Genomic DNA, 21,535 nt, shown 5'->3' with positions numbered 1-21,535 from the left:
AGTCACTCTGAGGATTCAATTAGTTAATATTTGTAAAATACTGGTATTGTCTAGAACCTTCTACATGAAAAACACTACTGGGGACACTGAAGGCATTCAAGTATACGCCATCTCTTGCCTCAGGATTTGCCTATGTTGTTCCTCTTCTTGAGGATATTCTATTGCTTCCTCTCCCCATCCCATCCAAAAGCCAAAAACAAAGCAGTAGACAACACACCCTCATTCCTGCCTTCTTAAAAGCCTACCCATGTTAAGGTCCATTTTGAATAGACACAATAGTAATTACAAACACTTATTGAGCATCTATTACTTTGCAAGCCCTGTGCTCCATCCTTTGAATATATCATCTAATTTAATTTTCATTTTTTACCCTATGAGGAGGGCCCAAGCTTAAAGAGCTTAGGTAAATTTTCCTAAGGTCCTACACCCGGTGAATAGGAGAGTCAGGATTCAAACCCAGGTCCATGTGACTCCACAGCCTACACTTATCCCATTAAGCCATGAGGCCCCACCATGAAGTTCTCTCTTCCAAGAACCCACCACAGGGTTCAGACAGACATGAACTTTCTTTCCTCTCCCATTGGACTTAGTAAAGTCCACTTTACAGTATAATTACTTACTTGTTCCTCTTTCCACCTCTGTTATTCAAGATAATCTTTTCTATTTTAAGCATTTTGGAAAGAACTCATCCTAAAATGTCCCTGAAGTTGAAAAAGGGCTACATTATACTGGGCTGAATATAACATTTTCTTGACAACTTCAGTCATCTTCATCAATGACAAGCCCTATGATATCCTATGCTATAGACGTGACTTTAGGGCAATTTTTATCTGTGTGGTACAGGGTGACTGTTAAAAAAAAATCAGACTTATGAGCCCCTCCCTGGATCTACTGAATCAAAATCTCTGGGTTAAAGACCAGGAGTCACTCAAGTTTCAGAATCACTGCCTCAGGCTATGTATGGGCATTTGACCCTGTTTATACTCCTAGACACCAACTGTATCTTAGATCTTGTGTCTGTTTTTCATGGCTTTTCCGACCTCTTCCACCCTGCCAGTTGACAGCTATCATTTCTCACTGCCAACCAACATTGCAGCATACATTTTTCCTATTTTATCTCCTAGCTGCCAGTGCTATGGTTTCCAAGCTCTTTCTTTTTACTTTTAGCATGCTTTCCTGAAAACTGATTCTTAGGCAGATGCCAGTGTAAAGCACATAATATCAGAGCTATTCAGACGCAACAGGGGCGAGTGGCTTGGATTCCAATGCTGGTCCCACTCCCTTTCCTCTGCCCTCCCCCTTTGCCACCATCCATGGTGGTCCTGAGTCCCCTCCCAGATTCCCTATGCTTCACAGAAAGCACTTCCAAAACCACTGAAATAACGCAACTTTCTGGGGAATCCTGCCACACACAGTTTGGAGATCATATCGCCAAATGTATAAACAGCCTCTATATTATATTTACAAAGTCACCCCTTACAGTGAATATCCTTAACGTGGGAAACGATGATCGCATTGTATTAGTATTTGGACTACCGTCTACTTTTGAAAGGCTCTCAGAAAAATAATGGTCAAGGAAATTTGCCTTTTCAAGAAAATCTCTCCTCTGTGAAAGAGAACGTAAGAGCATCCAGAAAAACTTTCTAACCTTTTAAAATTTTAGGCATCTTACATTGGCCGTGTTCTAAATAAGTCAGTAGTATAAATAGTCTAAAAATAAGTTTCAAGCAGCAGTTTCTAAACTTGCAAAAATATTTAGGCGAAGTTCTCTTATGCTCTTTTTGGATATTTCCTCCAAATTTATAATGTTAGATGCAGAATTTAGGAAGTAAATTTAACATGTGCATGATAAGCAGGGGCACATGGAGGGTACATGATTTCTCTGGTGAATTAGCATGAGGTTCAAAGACATGTCTAGAGAGAGAGATATTATCACTGTGGCCAAAGTTTGACACTTAATGAATACAGGTAAAAGGTGTACAGAGTGTGCCTTTTACTGTTCTTTCAACTTTTCTGTAGCTTTGAAATTTTTCAAAATAAAATTGGGGGGAATGTTCAAACGCACGTACAAATGAAGCACAGTCATCGGGGCCTGGACTAGGGTGAGGAAATTGAGGCACCTAAGGAAGCACCTGCAGGACTCTCGGAGGGTGAATGCCTCCTTGGCACCGGTACAACTCCGAGAGTAAGCACCTCCTGCAATTTTGTACCATAGGTGCTCACTTGTATCACCCTAGCGTTGGCCCTAGTACTCAACCTTAGCAAATACACCTGCTTTCTCAAACTGACTGTAGTAATCCTAAAGAGAAGAAGCTTACAGTCAATGTTATGTATGCATTGATTCCTTCATTTATTCACCAAGCATGTATCGCACCCCAGCTATATGCTAAGTGACCACTCAGCTAGGAACCTATTCTGTGCTAGTAAACCATTTTGACACTCGAACGAAAGAATCTTAAACCAAATTCCTGCCACTCGTTTATCCATCCATGTGTTAGGTGCCAGAGACACGGTGATGACAGATCAGTCCCTACTAAAATGTCTTACTATCTGCCAGACACTGTTTAAATGCTATTATTTTCATCATCATCATCATCTATTGGCATGTCTATTTTCCCAATTCCATGGAACTATTTCAAGGTAGGGAATGAATATTATTCATCTTTGTTTTTTTGACACCCAGGATGGTGATAGATAAAGTATTCAGTAAATATTTCTTGAATGGATAAAACCATAAATCTACTTATTTGTTCTTCCTCAAAGATTTGCCACATTTAGATGACTATGAAACTTCTTCCCAGATTGCCTAATATTGTAATACTAGCTAACATGTACTGGGTGCTTACAAACTGCCTCACATTTCCTAAGCTCTTTCCATATATGAACTCAATTAAGCCTTGCAACAAGGCCAAGAGTCTCCTTTTACCAATAAGCACACAGGAGAGACTTCGTATCCTTCCAAGGGCCGCACAGCAGGTAAGAGGCTGTACCAGGGTTTGAACCCAGGACCCCAGCTCTGGAGCGTGCCCACTCAGTGACTCTTTTAAGTCACCTCACAATTCTGACCCAAAGAGGTGCTCCCCTACCCCAAACAGCACTCATCTTCAGCTCATTTTTCACCAACTATTTCCTAGGAAGATCTAGAGGGCACCAGGGACCCTTTTAGTGAAATGATCCTCAACTCCCACGGCCAAGTCAGACTTTGGGGGACTTCCTGCTTAATTTCACCTTGTCTAAATATAACCAGCTAAAAATAACCCGAAAGGGAAGTGTCTCAGAACCGCCAGAGGAGCCGCAGTACACTGCAGAGGACGTGATGTGAAAGAATGATCCAGCCTCCCTAAAACACTGATATGCTTCCCAACCCCAGCCAGTGGCATATTGGGATGAAAAAACAAGAGTCTCCAATTATCGAAATACCACAGTGTATTTAATTATGCAATTGTCTTACTGTATTAACAAGAGCTAAGGCACAACAGCAATTGCTGAGATTTTTGCAATTTGGAAATGCAGGATTTAGTCTTCCCCTCAGCTGACTACTTCTCATGAGTCTGTCCATTTTTCTGGGATTATGGAAATGATCTTATTTTTGAACTGCTTCATTCACAAATCGAAAGTAAATCGGACCCCCATTTTTGCCACTCCTTAAAATATGACCCCGCTACTGACTGAGCATATTTCAAGGGAAAAGATCTGCAAATTCACATCATTTTTGTTTTCACCAATCACTTCAGGCTCTTTCCTCCTTGGAAATTCAAGTAAATATAATGTAAAATATAAATTAAAAAGCAGTTATACAAATTACGTATTTTCAATGACGCGAATACATTCACAAATACATTCCTATTCATCTGCTTAATAAGGACCTATCCCAAAGGGTTCCTGTATCAGACTGTAAAACCCAGAGTATTTCATCAAAACATCTAATATAAGTATGCTGTGATATTATCATGCACTTCTATTTGCCACCATCACCTCAGCGAATATGAAATATAATCATGCAAAATTAAACATTCCATACATTTTCTATTCATTCTCTAACACTCTCCCTATACTCCAAAATAGGCTATCACACTTTCAAGTTTACAGGGACAAAAGGTAAATCAAATTTCTTGTTTCTGAAAGCATTCCAAGTAATAGGTCTTTTCACTTTAGTCTTTTCATCTAAGTATCACCAGGCTCTTTACACATAAAATATAATTAATCCATACCGTTGGCTACACCCCTACCCAATGGGAATCCTCCTTGCTGATATTCACTCATGGAGAAGCATACCTGCATTTTCTCAAGCTAAATTTGGTCCAGGCTATTAGGAATATGTTTCATTTACTTGAGCATGACTGGGAGGCATAATCTTATGTAGGAAAACCTGGCCCCTTCTCCCAAATAAGTGATAGCGAAGAACACAAACGCGGGCCTCCAGTTGCCTGGTGTTTGAATCCCAATTTGCAATCATTTAGCTGCGAGTTGATGGAGCAAGTCCTTTTGGCTTTCCTGAGCTTCACGTTGTGCAGTAGTAAAATTGGGATAATCACAGTACCTTTCCCATAGCTTTGTCAGGCAGATGAAATGAGCCACTCCACGTAAGTCACCTAAAACATAGCCTTGTCCTGCCCAGATAGGACACCTGATGCCTTTCAAAGCCATTTCCCAAAGATGACATCACTGGGGTCTCACCGTCTTCCTGGGAAACAGTGGGAGCAGATGCTATGATGCCCATTCTACAGGGGAAGAAATTGAGTTTCAGACAGAGCTCCTGGTGGTCAGGACTAGAGCCCCTGAACCCAGCCTAGGATTCTTCCACTATTTCTCTTTACATTCAGAACACACTGACTCAGTGTCCCAGACAGATCCCTGTTTATGTTTCTTAGGGGTGGTGGCAGCGCAGGGGAGAGCGTCTTGTTTCAAACCCCTGTTTCTGTCGCCAGGCTTGTCTTGCATAGCAAAAGAGCCCCCGATCGGCAGAAGACACATCAACAAGACTGCCTTAATCATGCTTTCTGCTAACTACGAAATGAAAGTTAATTTCATGCCTTTCATTCACAGACAAAAAGGTTCAGAGCTGTTTAAATTCTCTTCAGCCCAATGACAGTTAGTAAACAGGAGGCTTCGTGTTCTAATGCTTGAAATCACCCTTCTTATCTCAATATATTATTTATGCACTCGGCTTAAAATAAACAGCAACTTTCAAGTAGGTGAGTGGTCTCATCCAGGATGAACCTTTTCTTTTTTTTCACTCTGACAGTTACTTTAAAACATCAGTAAACAGCCTTAATTCACTTCTAACGAATTAGTAGGCGACTGCTGCATATCGAGGAGGCAAGCAGTTTGTATTATTAACCAGAACAACGTTCTCCCTGTCAGTCATCTGCACCTCACAGAGGGACGTGGGTTTTGCTGTGTCCTTACTCAAACCAATCCATGGGCGCATGGGATTCCAGACGATTCCTGCGAGGTCATTCTCTTCCAGACCTCTGAATAGATCTCTTGACTCTGAGATGCAGAATGAGGCCTGCAGAAGGGAGATTCTCAGTGCTGCTTGTTAAGAAAGATGTAGACAATGAGAAGCTTCCAGAGGGGTAAAGAGTCGGGAAGTCAAAGCAGTCAAGCTCTGCTTGTGGAGGGAACTGAGGCAGGGGGACCCAATAAGTACCACCAAATACTTGAAAAAGGGTGTCACTTTGGAGGAGGAAGGCTGGTTCTTTGTAGGGATGGATAGTAAAATTAGGACCCGAGCGTGGAAGATACACAGGAGGTGGATTTGGGTTCAACTCAAGAAAGAATGCTCTAACAGAAAAGAGTTGCCTCTCGGGGTAGTAGGTCAGCCTCTGGGGGTGCTCGGGTACCCATCAGATGGAATACTTAGAATTGGCCAAGAAATAGGACTAGAGATGAGACATGCATGGACCCTTCCAGATATAAGATCTTACAGCCTTGGAAATCCCAGGGGGTCTCACTAAAATGGGCTTCGCTAAGCAGTCACAACCCTTTTAAAATTTCTCTCTGGAGTTTTTAAAGGGTGATAGCCACCCTTTAAAAATATATATACCATGAGTTAAGCTGGGCATGTCTTTGGCCAATCTACAGTTGTTCACACAACACCAGAGCACTGTTTGACCTAACAAGATAAAAATATGTCCCATTCAGCAGGGAAAATCAGTTGAAGCAGCTGCTATAGGATTATACAGTTTCTGCCTGCTCTTGGGTTTTGTGGCTTGCAGGCCTCGGCCATTCCATGGACAGGAGTCCACTCGCAAGTCACCTGGGCCGTCACAAGGTCACAAAGGGGTGATCTACACTTAGCTCACCACTGTAGCCTCCTTCCCCAAACCCAAGTCTGAAAACACAATACTTAGCAACTTAAGGAATGTCTTGTTCAGTTTCATCATTAACAAAACATCGCTGACCTCAGTGAAACATGCAGTTGTCTCCCTGAAACCAATCGTTTCTTTGAGACACAAATGGACTGATCAAAACACAGAGTTAAACGCAAATCAAAAAGAAAGGGAGAGAGAGGTGAGGGAAGATAAATACAGATACCTTGCATTCATATCCAGGGTTGATATCAACATTTTTACACAATATGCAGACATGTATTCTTCCAAATTGTCTAGTAAACATTAACCAAATATTTTGAGGGGTGGGTCAGGCTCTTCTACATCCAACATATTGACAAACCATTAGAGAGTTCAGAAAAGTTAAAGTCTTCAAAAGAAGTCAGATTCTCAATATCTGGGTGTGAAACTTGGTGTTACTGATTCCCTAATATGGCAAAAAACAGACATCTGATATTTGCACTTTGGAGTAACAGAACATAACATGACAATAATGTGGTTATACTTACAAAGTACCCTTCATCCATGGGGCTCCAATTTTACCAATATTAGTTCACTGATTTTCGCAAAAAACCTGAAAGGCAGAGGGTAAGTTTGTGTTACCCCCACTTTGCAGATGGGGATATAGAAATGCAATAGGAGAATAAATTATTGGTCTGTTATAATGAGAGAATTCAGTAACAGGAGGACAAGAATTACAACTTTCATCTTCCCTGTCAGAAGGCAATTTGACCACCCATCTTTTCCTTGGGGACTGATATTTCCCATGTAATTTCCACCACGATCTCAAAGTATTAAACACATTCTACCCAGAGTAAGACGGTGCTAAATGGCACTAGGTCCAAAGAGCCCAGAGACCAATATTCCTTTAATACCAGAGAAAAGTTTAAAAAAACCTTTCCATATCCGTCTAAACAGGAGGAAATATTAGATTGACAAAATACAATCATCGAAGTAAAATTTGGCCTGAAAATAATGTTACTACTGTTCAGTTTGTTACATACATACTTATGTTCACATGTCAGCATATGGACCTGTCTTTAAAAATTATTCCAAGGAAGTCAGAAGCTTCAGAAGTAATCTCGCTAACAACATTTTTAGAAGGGTGTATTTTTAACAACCCTTTCTAGGACACCCCATCCTTTCTACCACTCTCAGGCCATTTATTCACGCATTGACCAAATAATCAGTATTTACTGAGTTCTATGTTTAAGTTTAGCACTCCATGTGCTTTCTTGGAGGACACAAAAATGTGTATGACACAGGTCCCGTCATCAAGATACTTATAATCTTATGGTTCAGTGATTCGAAAACAGTAACAATCTCTCTGATCTAAAACACTCTGGAAAGATTTGATGGTTTCTGGACACTCCTGGTGAGCTGTGAACACCAGTCCCAGAAGGATGGTTCCTTTGGGGAATGTGCTCCAACAAGATGAGTTTGGGCTCTGTTTATGAACCATACTACTTGGGATTACAGAAATGCTAAAAACTGTGTCTCCTTAAAAATGTCTGACACAGAGTCTTCCCAAGCCCATGATTTGAGGGTCATGATCTCTCCTACTATCTTCACGTCCGCAGCCACACTGACCTCTTTGCCTGTCCCCAAATACCTAATCACAGGTCTTTTGCCCCTCCAATTGTTCCCTTCTCTTGGGAAAAGCTTCCTGCAGGTATTTCCATGATCTCTGTTCGTATCCCTGCTCAGTGATTTCTCCCCTGAACACTCCTCTAAAATAGCTGCATTGCTATCAAAAAGTATGCTAATAAAGACTGTTTTATTTCTTCTTTTCCAGTCTAGTCTAGTGCCTTTAAATTCTTTTTCTCACCTCCAGTACTCTGTTGAAGAGAAATGGTGAGAGCAGATATCCTTGTCTTATTCCAAAACTTAGAGGGAAACATTCTTTCACCATGAAGCTAAACTTACCACCCGACAATTCCACTGTTACCATTTATTTCTATGAAATTTCCCGAAAAGCACATGCCTAGAGACGGAAAGCAGATCACTGGTTGTCTGGCCCTAAGGGAGCGAGCCAAGATTGACTGCAAATGGACTGTGGTGATGGTTGCAGAACTCTGTACGTTGACTAAAAATCATGGAACTGTACACTTACAATGAATGAATTTTCTTTCACGTTAATCATAATAAAGCTGTTATGAAATGCTAAAACAAAACACCAAAAATAAAATAAAACAGCTGCAACTCACCAGGCTCCATCCCCTTACTGTTCTTTCTCTTTCTCCACGAGGCTCCCCACAACCTAACATTACTGGTCTTTACCTGTTTTTGTTACCCTATGCCTCACCCACTAGGATATAAGATCCATGAGAGTGGGGACTTTTTTGTTCACCACTAAATCCATCCTAAGGTCAAGGCACCCCATAAATACTGGCTGAATGAATGAATCACAGTGCTGAACTGGGTGCTCTGCCTTTCTCCTGCATCTTGTTTTACTCTCACTGGGATACTGTTGTAATTACTAACAAATACATCTCAAAATTGGCTCATAATAGGTTTTTCCACCTAAAGGGAAAAAAACTCACAGTCAATGAAATGTTTCTGAAAAATATAATAAACACCCATTTTTAGCATTTTCCCTTCACTTGATTGTTCGAGCACTGGGCCAAGAGTCAGGTAACCCTGCTCTCCGACCAGCATCACTGTGGGCTGCTCTGTGGCCCTGAGCTCTTCACCCTCCAGGGTCTTTGTTTCCCAATGGTAAAATAAGAAAGCTTAAGAAGGTTATTTCCAGGCTGCCTTCCGGTTTGGAAACTATGGAGATCAACCTACAGGTGATGGGCCAAATTATATTTTTACATCTTCTGATTTCATACCACTTTCTAAGTATAAGCTTATCTCAAAAGTAGTGAGGTCATTTCAATGAAGCAAGACGAAATCCCAGAGGGAAGGAGTTGATTATCTAACCGTATCTACAAGCATGCTAATTTTGGAGAAACACCAAAAGCTTGTTCCCCACCACCATGCATGATCACGCCACCAACATACAACAGACATGCAAAGAAAGATGCCACATCAGCTGATTATGACGTCCTGAGTTACAGACACTTCAGTGGGGCCTTTAAACAGATTTCTTATTTACTTGCACATTAACAAAACTCGTACCTTTGCCAGTCACAATTTTTTCCCCAAGCATCTGAACATCCAAAGAGATTTAGAAGCAATTAACATTCACGAGTAACAGAGTAATCAACAAGGGAATCGCTAATGGGACTGGACAGAATCCAAAAGCAGATATTAGGATAATAGTGAGTTCCTGACATAGGTTACAGTGTTAATTCTGGAGGGCAGACTCGTGGTATGTTTTCAATAGCTTTGTGGGGCCTGCTGTCAGAGCCACATATGCCTCCTCTATATATGGTTCCCAGCCCCCCCTACAACATACTTTTTTTTTAACTGCTATCGAAGAGAAGACATTTTTGCATTGTTATAACACAACCTCTAGCATTAATGGTATATATTGAATTCAAGTTTATTTTTAAATTGCCTACCTGACAAAAATGTTAAAATGTCATTTTTTCCCACTTTGGGTCTCTAGACTATCTTCACCTGTTAGCTCTTGTAGCTAGAGGCCACAAAAATAATAGCTATGAATTTCCACCTAGACGCTTCCCCAATAAATGTTGCCACTTACTTGCATGCACACGGGTTGATACATCCCAAGTACACAGAAAGACATGGGCACTCCCATTCCAACGAGCTCTATGCCTGCCTCCCGGTCAGTTTTTCTGACCTGTTTTCATAAATATCACTCCAAAATCAGCACACACACACACTTTATCTTATCCTACCAGGAGAGTCTCTGGGTAATAGAGAGTGTTTCCACTGTTACTCTTCCTGCTTCCGTTTCCTTCATCTCTCATCACTACCATCCATCTAAAATGCCAACGCCAGGCAAATCGATCTTGACCTCCCTTTGGACCACATTCCTGAATCCTTGCCCTGGTGCTCCTTCTCCCTCAGCCTAAAGTGTGAACGGCTCAACCTTCGGAGGCTGGACCTCTCCAGACCCACACATGCCTCTCAATCTTCAACTCCCCTGCTAGCCTTCCTGCGGGGTCATCTTGTCACTCTCATGACCATGACATTCATATCGAATCACAGGACATCTTCCCTTACGTACGGACTCTGGGCCCCAGGTGGGCAGAAAATCCAGTGTATTCCCATTTTTCAGTTTGGGTGTAATTCATCACTGCTTACTGTGGTTTGCTTTATTCTCTGTGGCCTAAGAAAATAAATTCCTTCCAAGGTTGGGCTTTTAAATTTTTTCAGATAGTTTAACGTTAGATACGAGTATATAACTGGATAAACACCATTCATTTTGACAGTAGTAATATTTTTCTGGTGGTCCTACAGCATTCATGCTCTATTCCATTTCTTTCTCCTTCTACTTTGCTGTTTCTAGCTTTGAAAGGATCCCTTCTTAACAAGTCAGCTCTTTTTTTCCTTCATCTCCCCATCCCAGCACACACCCATTATGAAAATGTATCCCTATCTAAAGCTTTGGTTTATCCCCTGGATACAATCAGCCGCTGATACACAATCTACCACCACCAGGCTGTGCGTGCTAAAAGCCTGTTTTGACAAAGATTTTACACAACAGAATCCAAATTAAAGGGAAGTTATCAACAGACCCATACTTGAGAATCCCTCCCTTTATCTCTGTAGCAAGTAGTTTCATATTCCCAGCACCAGCCCCAAGGCTGGGAGACTCAAGCTTCTGAGGGCCTCCGTGGCACACACACATCTCAATCACCCAATCATCACCTCACCTCCCCCAGCTCCCTCCCCACCCCAAGTAGCAGCAGTTGAGATTAAAGTGCTTCTGGGGCTGTGGTAATCCAGTCAGGGCTGGGCGTGCTTCAATCTCTACCATTCCATTCGGCTGGAAAACATTTTGGCAGGATGCCTTTCAGCTGCACTCTGCATTCCGCACTGGTCCCTTGTTTATTTTTGACCGCTCCGCTCTGCAGAAGTGAACGTAGCCAAGGGCCATCCTGTCCCGGGAACAGGGCTTCACCTGCCTTCTTAAACTGCAGGATATCAGAAGCACTCCTGGCATCAAGGAGTGGAGTGTGTGTGTGTGTGTGTGTGTGTGTGTGTGTGTGTGTGTGTGTGTGTGTGTGTGTGTGTGTGTGTGTGTGTGTGTGTGTGAGAGAGAGAGAGAGAGAGAGAGCGCGAGGGCGAGAGAGAGAGAGAGAGAGAGGAGAGAAAGAAAGAGATTCTAATGCACCCACCTACAGGTGGGGAGCAGGGACAGCAGGGGTAAATACTGCACACATAGTTTTTTTTAACTTTAAAGATTAAAGGAAACCCATTTTTCAACCCTTTGCCTTACCTAAGCACTAACCAAAAATATTCCCCGCATTCTATATTAGTCAAGGCTTTTCAGGGGTCCTTATCCTTTCTAGATCCCTTTGGCTATCAGATGAAATCTATGGACCCCTTCTAAGAAGAACGGTTTTCAAAGGATTACAAAGGAGATTAATTACATTGAAACATTTTCCATCCTGAGTTAAGAAGCCCAGCGGGGTGTGGTTTTAGTGGATGGGAAGTAGAGATGCTGTCTGGATTTTTATTTTTTGAACTTGGGATTTCTGCCCTGGAGACTTGTGCTGGGAGAGTGACGGGTGGTGGCAGAAAGCAGAAAGTGGCCTTTGCATACTGTCCCCGTGACTGTACACCTTCCTGTACACAGGCTTTGCAGCTGTTTCTGCCTTGCAAACAACCCAGGCCCATGAACCCAGAGCCCTTCAGTATTTGATCCACTGAATTACCTAAGAATGTAGACTTTTATTTACAGCCCTAAGTAGATTTTAACTACTCGTGAGAAAGAAGCAGAGGAATAAAGAAAGCAATTTGAGAAATTTTGGAAAAGTAGAACTAATGGTAAAAAAAAAATAACCCTCTATTCAACCATGTATTCTTTCACCAAATATTTACTGAGCACCTTCCTTAGAGTCACAGTGGTGAATAAATGACCTATAGAACTTTCCAAGGAATGTACATCCAAAGGTAGGGAGATACCCTGTAAGTAAATACATAAGTAAATGTAAAACAAGTACACATATGTCTGGTGGTGATGAATTCTTCAGAGAAAAACAAAGCAGAGGAGGTTAGGGAGTGTAAGAACATGAACTCATACTTCATTACAGCATTTATTTCTCCATTTCATGTCACTAAGTATTTGTTGCCAAGCTCCTACTATGTTTCAGGCCCGGTAATGGGCTCTGGGGAAGCCATATATATATATATATATATATATATATATATGTATGTATATGTGTGTGTGTGTGTGTGTGTGTGTGTGTGTGTGTGTAGATGGATGGATGGATGGTTGGATGGATAAATAGATATAGATATGCATATATACACATCACACACTTAATTTCCAGTTATTTGCATGTGAAGGGTATACAGTCTTCACCAAGCGGGGTCTGTGTGTAATGGTGCAATCTGACTGCAGTTTCTTTTAAAGGGCAACTGATGAATGCCTCTAAAGGGTACCCGGAGTCGGAAGGGTGCACTGGGGTCTGTGTCTGCTGTGCTGAAGGACATGGGTGTTGGAACCATTGAGAGCCCTGGTTCGGGGTCCACAACCATGCTCCTCCCTCAGCTCCACCACCTGCCTCACTGAGTGGCTGTAAGCAAGTTACATCACCGCTTTGAGCTTCAGGATGCTCATCTACAAAGTGAGGATCCCAGGTGCTGTGGAGTTCAAATGCAGTCAGGCAAGGAGAGTGGCAAGGAGAGTGGCCAGCACAGTGCCCGGCACAAGGAAACTGACAGATGAGTCCGTGCCTCCCTCATCTTCTCATCCAGGAAAAACACGCACACCAGAAATGCAAAAGCCCCCAACAAAGGGCTGTGCACCTAGAGTAAGGATACAGTAAACGCTTTTGCTTGTTTTCTTTGTTCTTTGACCCAAAGAGTTCTATGGAATACCAGATGGTACTTTAAAAAAAAAGTCCACAGTCAAATAAGTTTTAGAAACAACAAATGAAAATGAAGCCACATGGGTCTTTACTTCAGGTTTTCCTGTTCTGTAATACATGGATGTGAATCACATAGCTCCAAGAAATGTGAACAATGGCATGAGTGTTTCCCACCTTATATGACCCTGGAACCCTTTGGCAAATCCTATATGACAGTCATTCAGTGGAACCGACTTCAGGAAATATAGATTTGCTCTAAGAATAAATGAATCAAAAGATAAGGAATCTATATCATCTTTGGTTCTGATGGCTTTCTTTGAAAAGGCAGACCTGGGCATATTTTCTGCAAACCAAGAAAGCCTGGTGGCAGTGCTTCCCATCCACTGGACCACAGCAACTTCTTTTCCTAGAAAAGAAGTCGTTATTCTGGAAACACACCGCATTTGGGGGAAGTGTCGGCTACATCTGAACACTTCTCATTCCCCAGGACAGGTAATTCCCCAATTTTCTTCAATAAATGGGCTCAGACTGCCATACAGAGTGAAGTAAGTCAGGAAGAGAAAAACAAATATCGTATATTAACGCATATATGTGGAAACTAGAAAAATGGTACAGATGAACCGGTTTGCAGGGCAGAAATTGAGACACACGTGTAGAGAACTAACGTATGGACACCAAGAGGGGAAAGCGGGGGGGCGGGGGGGTGATGAATTGGGCGATTGGAATTGACATGTATACACTGATGTGTATAAAATTGATGACTATTAAGGACCTGCTATATAAAAAAATAAATAAAATAAAATTTTTTTAAAAATGAGTTTCGTTAATTATTCTCTTGAAAGCCAAATCCTCTTCTGGCTACATGGGGAATCCTGCTACTTAAAGCCACCCCGGGTTTCCTTTAACATCTGAAAGCTTCACAGTGAGTGTGCATCACTTTCATAAACAGAAGATCAATGCTGGGGAAAAAAGGAAAAGAAATTCTGTAGAGATGTGTTGATATACCAGTGATCAGTCCAAAAATTACCTACCTGCACATGAAGATTTTTATATATGGGGTTTTCCTGAAGATCTTACTTAATATTAGTGCACTTGATAAAACTGAAGCAAAAGAGGGAGGCAAGGAGGAAACTGGGCCAAGATTGTTCCTCACATGCTTAGAATTCAATCTCAGGAGGAAGGAATCACCCACATTCTCCCATTCTCCAAGGCAAAGAGAGAGAGAGAGAGGGAAGGAGGAAGGGAGGAGAGGAAGAAAGAAATAGAGAGAGAGAGAGAGAGAGAATGAGAGGAAAAAGCAAGAGTTGTGGAGAAGCCTAAAGTGGGGGGACGGGAACACAAACCCGCAGATGAAGTTGACCCATGTCAATACAAAAGGCTTTGTGCAAGGGCTCTGGTATTAATGGGATTTGGACCACTAAAGACCTGCAAATCACGTACAGAACATAACCAAGATGCAGGAGTTATTTGTGAAATTAATGTCCTAAGTAACATGAAGCTCGGACTTCCGGGGTGGCGCAGTGGTTAAGAATCCGCCTGACAATGCAGGGGACACGGGTTCGAGCCCTGGTCCGGGAAGATCCCACATGCCACGGAGCAACTAAGCCCGTGCGCCGCAACTACTGAGCCTGCGCTCTGGAGCCCGCAAGCCACAACAACTGAAGCCCGTGTGCCTAGAGCCCGTGCTCCGCAACAAGAGAAGCCACGACAATGAGAAGCCCGCACACCACAACGAAGAGTAGCCCCCGCTCGCCACAACCAGAGAAAGCCCATGCGCAGCAATGAAGACCCAACACAGCCAAAAATAAATAAATTTATTAATAAATTTAAATCTTAAAAAAAAAAGTAACATGACGCTTAACTAGCAGGGACAGTCGCAGCATTTTGCGTCACTGCTGCTGGCTGGTGGCCCGGCTGGGAACCGGAGCTGCCCCATCAGCAGCAGCCTCCCACCTGGGGCAGGACCAACTAGGTGAGCCTTCACCCAGAGGTGAGCTCAGGAGGAGCTGGTGTGTGTTGGCAGGGAGACTGTGCCGCTCCCTGAATCCATCAGCAATGCAAATGGTACACCTGGTGGGGGACCTTCTGAGCCTGAATCCTGGGGCCCTGGGTTTAGAAAGGAGCTTTCACTCTTTCAATCAGTCTTGCATCAATGTCTCCAGGGTGTCTGCAGCCATTTGGGGTCTTGAAGATACTGGGATGGACCACACAAAGCCCCTGCTCTCAAGGAGCTTACATTCTCCTGGAAGAGGGAAAGCCAACAAGTAAATACGAATTTCTATTGGTTATAAGACACATGAAGAAAATCAAAAATAAAAGAGGGGGCTTCCCTGGTGGCGCAGTGGTTGAGAGTCTGCCTGCCGATGCAGGGGACACGGGTTCGTGCCCCGGTCCGGGAAGATCCCACATGCCGCGGAGCGGCTGGACCCGTGAGCCATGGCCGCTGAGCGTGCACGGGCCGGAGCCTGTGCTCCGCAATGGGAGAGGCCACAACAGTGAGAGGCCTGCGTACGGCAAAAAAAAAAAATAAAAAAAAAAAATAAAAGAGGAAGAGAGAGGGCTCCCGGGAGCGGGGAAATGTGCTCAGAGAAGACAGCTCCGAAGAAGAAACATTTAAGTGAAGACTCGTATAACAAGGTAGACCCCACCCTGTCAAGACCTGGAAAGCACAGTGGAGGAGGGAGTGGGCAAATACTCCCTCAGACTAAGCAGAGGCCACCATCACCCCTCACTTCCAACCAACTCAGCTTTCGGCAATACGAAATTCAAAAGCTCACAGGCGTGTTTAATTTTAAAATCTTAAATTGCGTACCATGGCTGCTAGGAAAATCTATCCTGAATCGGGATATTTTTAGAATGGTCCACTTCAGTTTCTTGAAGTACTTTTCTCCCTGTTCAACCAGAAGACCCAAATAGTCCAGGTAACATCAGCCTCCTCTAAATACCTGAAACTGCATTCATCAGACACTCTTTAAAAATTCGATCTTACTTCAAAGCTGAGTGACTTGATTACTCCCATAACAGCATATATTACACTGATTACGGGATTATTCACATGCCATTTCGAAGAGGTTGGGCAACATTTCTCAACATCGCACCCACCAACAAACAGCGTGGTAAACGTGATAAATGGGATGCCAAGATTCAAATGCCTTCCGTGTCCTGATACCATGATAAAATGCCTCTGCACTCTTTTTCTTTTAACTGATGTTTTTTAAAAAGAGGGAGAGAGGAGTAATTATTTTGGTACAATACAGCTCAGAGAGAAGAAAAGAAAAAAGCACCAACAGGGTCCCAAATATGAGGCTGTTTCTAGGACGTGACACACACCAGGCACTCAGTAAACATAGGTTCCCCTCCCCATACTCCTTGCCTGAGTATACCCTGAGCAGTTATTTTTATATCAATAATTGGCCAATAGCATATTCATTGGCTCATTTTTTTCTAACTGCCAGTCTAGTGCCATGTTTTCAACATGCTGGCAATTGGTTCAGCTTCATCAATTCATAAGAATGGCTTAGGGTGAGAACGGGGGTGAGGAGGTGGAAATTTTATAGACATGATTCACTGCTAATCGATGATTAGCATTTTATGCTCAAGACAATCAAATTCCTATTATTTTACCCTTTAAAAGTTTTTAAAGGAACACTTATTAAAAAGCCAAAATGAAAACAGGGCATCACAAGTTCAAATAAACCATAAATTAGACAAAGAAGCATAATTCTACTGAAAACCATTTTATTAGCTAATCAACGTGTCATTTTTTTTTCTATTGGCATCTACTTACTGTCATGCAATTTCCATAAGGGCACCATCTGTATCTATAAAAAGAATTATCTTTGTGGTGATCTAGCAATCTACAAAAAATGGTGATATTTAACTTTTCTTAAGGGATCAATTTTAGAATTGGGTTAAAGGATTTATAAGACTCTTTTTCATGATGAACCTTAAAAGGACTTATCCATACATTTCGGTGAGGTTAGAAGCACTTGAAGTAAAGAAACAAACAAAAAAACAACAAAATGTAATTTTGATTTATTAAAATGTAAAGTTCTGGATATTGACACGTACACATTTTTAATCAAGCATAATGGGTCCCTACTATGAAGTCCAGTAAAACAATAATAAACAAAATATTTTATTTTTTTTCCATTCTGGCTGAAAGGGCAGGTAAATTTTCAATGTGATCGGATTTGATGCCGCATGCTAAGACAGAACCCAGTATTGGCCACGGTAGCTGCTGTGAGTTGAATCAGCATCAGGCTAGTTCACTCATTTATGACACATGATCAAACCATGCCTTGTCCAGTTCTTAACGCTAGCCTTGCAAGGGCAAGGCACTGGCCTAATGATGGCTAGTCAAGCTGGTGGGAATGAGCCAGCAAACCCCTTACCACTAATGGAATAGAAACTCGTAATAGAAGCCCTTCTGTTGGACACAGACTTCATACATAGATGACAAAACATGGGTGCAGGGAGAGATTTGTTTAAAGAGTTTTTATGGCTATCAAGTAGGACCTCAGCGAGAAGAGTTTTTGGTTTCACAAAGGTGCATCAACTTCAGCTTTGAGTCAATCCAAAGAGCAAGATGCAGTTTGAGAGAATCAACAAAAGACAAAAGGCTCACTCTTGGTTAGGATGCAAATTTCTCCACTAGTAATCAATTACTTTGTAAATTTAATTTTAAACAAGATTTAGAAGGATTATGATTAAAAATCTATATGACATACTAACCAACAAAATAAAAAGGCAAAAAACAAACTCATATTTATACTTCATTGATTGATTCCTTAATTTGTATGGGTTCATGGATTTCTATCAAATATCAAGGACCATATTAAGGATCGGGAACAGTGAACAAAACAGACAGTCTTTGCCCTCCTGGAGCTTTACTGTCTTTAAAAAAAGTATGTGTGAATTGAGTGGAAATTCACCAAATCATATTAGTGATTTAGTTAAGATATGTAAGTACTCTGTTTCCTCTCTTGAATATAGTTTTATTGCTTTTAAAATCTGAAGCATTTATTGTAAGTAATTTGATTAGGTACTGGGACCAGGAAGTAATCTTTCTGGACTTGTTTTTTGTTTGTTTATTGAAATGTTATTCATTGAAATGTTAACTTTGGAAGAAACTTTGACCATTGAATATTTGAAATATGTTAATCAAATAGAGAATGTTTAGGGAAACGTAACAAAAAACATATTCAGGAGTGGAAAATGGGTCTACTTGGGGAAGGATAAGGAATTAGGCTCATTTCTCCCAAGAAATAACTTGATTATTATCTCTGTGGGGAATGAACATGTAAGAGAATGAACTCTGGGATCAGACAAGTTCTCTCTTCAAATCCTGGCTCTCCCACTATGTAGGAGAAGCTCTCCACATCTCAGTTTCCTTATCCATAAAAGGGGCATATCACAAGAACTACGTGAGTATAATAAATGTAAATAGCTTAGCAGGTAATCCTTAGCTGCCTTCATCATAACACATCATCATCATCATCATCCCAAAAGAACCCAAGATCTGTTGTAATAAAGAGCAGCTTTAGACTATCCTGGTGGTAACCACAAAGGAAGCAGGTAACAATCTATCCCGAGAAAACACTAGAACTTAAATCACAAGTCCCTGGCTCAAATCCTAGCTCTTCTCATGCTAACTTTGCAAACTTGGATAAAACTCTTAAACTTCTGAGTCTCATTTTCCCCAGCCCTAAAATGGGCCTCATAGAACTTATTTAATGAGATAATATATAAGGAAGGATCACATACATCATCTCATTATACACAGGACACTACTCATTTTACAGGAAAGCACATTCTGACAATAACATACCATAAAATGATCTCTTTTTTAACCACCCAGGTTAAAAATTCCCAGAAAGATCATGAACTTGAATTTCAGCTGCACTATTCACTAGATGAATAACATCTCTTAAATTCTCTGGGCACCGGTTTCTGGTCAGGAAAATAGCATACTCATTGTGAGGATTAGAAATTAGATGTGCAAAGTGCCCAGGAGGGTCTGGCACATCACACATATTCCCTGATAGGTAACTTCCATCCCTCTCTGTTAAACCGTGGTTCATTTCTTTTTTAATATGTATATTCCCACACTCTAAAAATCCTTAAATGAAAAGCATTATAAATAACCTTGGATGATCTTTAAATAATTCTTTATGGTTTAGAGGGGGAAAAAATCTATAGAAACATAAAAATCCAGGGTGTCAAATATACAGTATAATCATTTTGTATGATCACTGCTAATACAGTTCAATCTAAATTGCAGTCTCATATTTGACATAATTATATGTAACCAAACACTAATAAAAATTGCTGCCTTATATTTCAAATTAGTAATTATGGTAGTAAAAATTAACAACATGTCAGATATAAGATGGTGATTTGTTCTGAAATGTATTAGAAATCATTATACTGTATGATAATTTTAATTACAGTTGGGTAGCAAGAGAGCAGGCAGCGCTTAGGGCTCTAAGTGCATTATGGGAATCAGCAGCTCTTCAATTCAGCCCTAACTCTGACTCCCTTGGTTTGAGTTCAGGAAATGCACAGTTCTTTCTCCACCTTTAAATAGTGAACACAATTCCCTCTGCAGAATCAGTACTATCAGGAGGTTTGAAGCCATTTTTCCAGGGTTTTAGAATCCTTATTCTATCACTTTCTAGACACACAAATTTGACTGACGGGAATTTCTCTGTGCCTCTGTTTTCTCATCTTAAAGATGGAAAACATAGGGCTTCCCTGGTGGCGCAGTGGTTGAGAGTCCGCCTGCTGATGCAGGGGACGCGGGTTCGTGCCCTGGTCCGGGAAGATCCCGCATGCCGCAGAGCGTCTAGGCCCGTGAGCCATGGCCGCTGAGTCTGTGCGTCCGGAGCCTGTGCTCCACAACGGGACAGGCCACAACAGTGAGAGGCCCATGTACTGCAAAAAAAAAAAAAAAAAAAAAGGAAAGCATAGCAGTACCTAACTCAGAGAGTGATAATAGCAGCTAAATTAGATCATTCTGTGGGCAATACTTAGACTGGCAACCGGAACATAGTAAGTCTTCAATATATAATGGTGGTTGTTATTATCATTTTATATTAATATCCAGATCAATCATTTTCCTAAGCTTAATAATAGTGACCAAAGGTCCTATGTAGAGTAGAAATGTGCTGACTGTTAGCTTCTTTCTCTCAGGACACTGCAGTCTTCAAAATTTAGTCATTCTCCTTTCCTCTCTCCTTCCATGTTTTCCCCATTTCTTTTTACTCACTCTGTTTTGTGAGTCAGTGGGAAGACCCCATTCTTTATATTTTCACCTCTCAGGAATGTCTGGCTTTGGCTTATCCTTTCATGGCATCCGTTTCCATGTTGTCCTTAACATTGACCTCTAAACAAAGCCATGGCCTCTAAGCATGGTCCAGTGTCCAGACTCCACGCTCCATTAATGATGACGGTGGAGAGACTGAGAAAGTCCACCGCCTGCCACGAGATGGGCAAGTATATGAGGCACGAGACTCACAACCCCACTCATATTACAAGCTGCCACACCTGACATCTGATCACTAGGCTCTCATTTAGGAGTTTAATGCCCCTCCCACCCTGCCTACGCAACCTCCCCCAAAATAAGTGAAATTCATTATTCTAACATTAAAACCATTTGTTTATTCAGAGTTACCGATTTCTACCACTTTTAAAGATCCGTTGATTTATGCAATTTAAGAAAAAAAAAAAAAGATCTCGGGGCCTTGCCACGTCTGTGCAGACTTACCCGCCTCCAAACTCTCCATGCATTTACATGGTCTCCTACAAAGTCGGGGAGAACTCCCAGCATTATGATAAAGCACCTTTCCTGTCTACATTTCCATACTGTTTCAGGGAAAATATTCAGGGGAACAGACTGGACTGCTAATTAGAGAACTGTCTGAAACCACCAAGAACCGCATTTCCATAGGTGCAATAAGTAAAGACTCTTCATTAAACTCACTGCTCTCTGCAAGGGAAAGCCGTTTCAAGCGCAATAGATCTAATTCACAGGAGTGATCATGCAGACCCAGGTACCGTATTCATTATTAACTTAAAAAGAATGCCAAAACAATTAAAAACCATTTTAAAAGGAAGGAATAAAATTTAGTTCTACCTAACTGCGGCTCAGCTCTAATTTATCTTCCAGCCACTTTCAAGGGATTTTACTTGGTCCTTAATCTAACATTCACCGGAAAGGGTAATTTTCATGAAATTACAATGGCA

General features: G+C 41.5%; 1 protein-coding gene across 2 annotated transcripts in view; it reads right to left on the bottom strand.

Annotated features, from left to right (window-relative positions):
• PPARGC1A (PPARG coactivator 1 alpha) overlaps positions 1-21,535 on the bottom strand; it is a 663,089-nt gene that overhangs the window by 458,572 nt on the left and 182,982 nt on the right. Inside the window, exon 2 of one of the 2 annotated variants that reach the window (XM_049709463.1) lies at positions 6,845-6,909. The exons of the other annotated variant lie outside the window; for it this stretch is intronic. Coding sequence (XP_049565420.1) covers positions 6,845-6,862 — 18 coding nt within the window. The 5' untranslated portion in view covers positions 6,863-6,909. The remainder of the gene's footprint in view (positions 1-6,844; positions 6,910-21,535) is intronic. 2 annotated transcript variants of the gene reach the window in all.

This window comes from Orcinus orca, chromosome 4, assembly GCF_937001465.1.
Source record: "Orcinus orca chromosome 4, mOrcOrc1.1, whole genome shotgun sequence".
NCBI classification, from domain to species: domain Eukaryota; kingdom Metazoa; phylum Chordata; class Mammalia; order Artiodactyla; family Delphinidae; genus Orcinus; species Orcinus orca.
The sequence above is the reverse complement of the archived record's forward strand: the minus strand, read 5'-3'. Positions and strand labels throughout refer to the sequence as shown.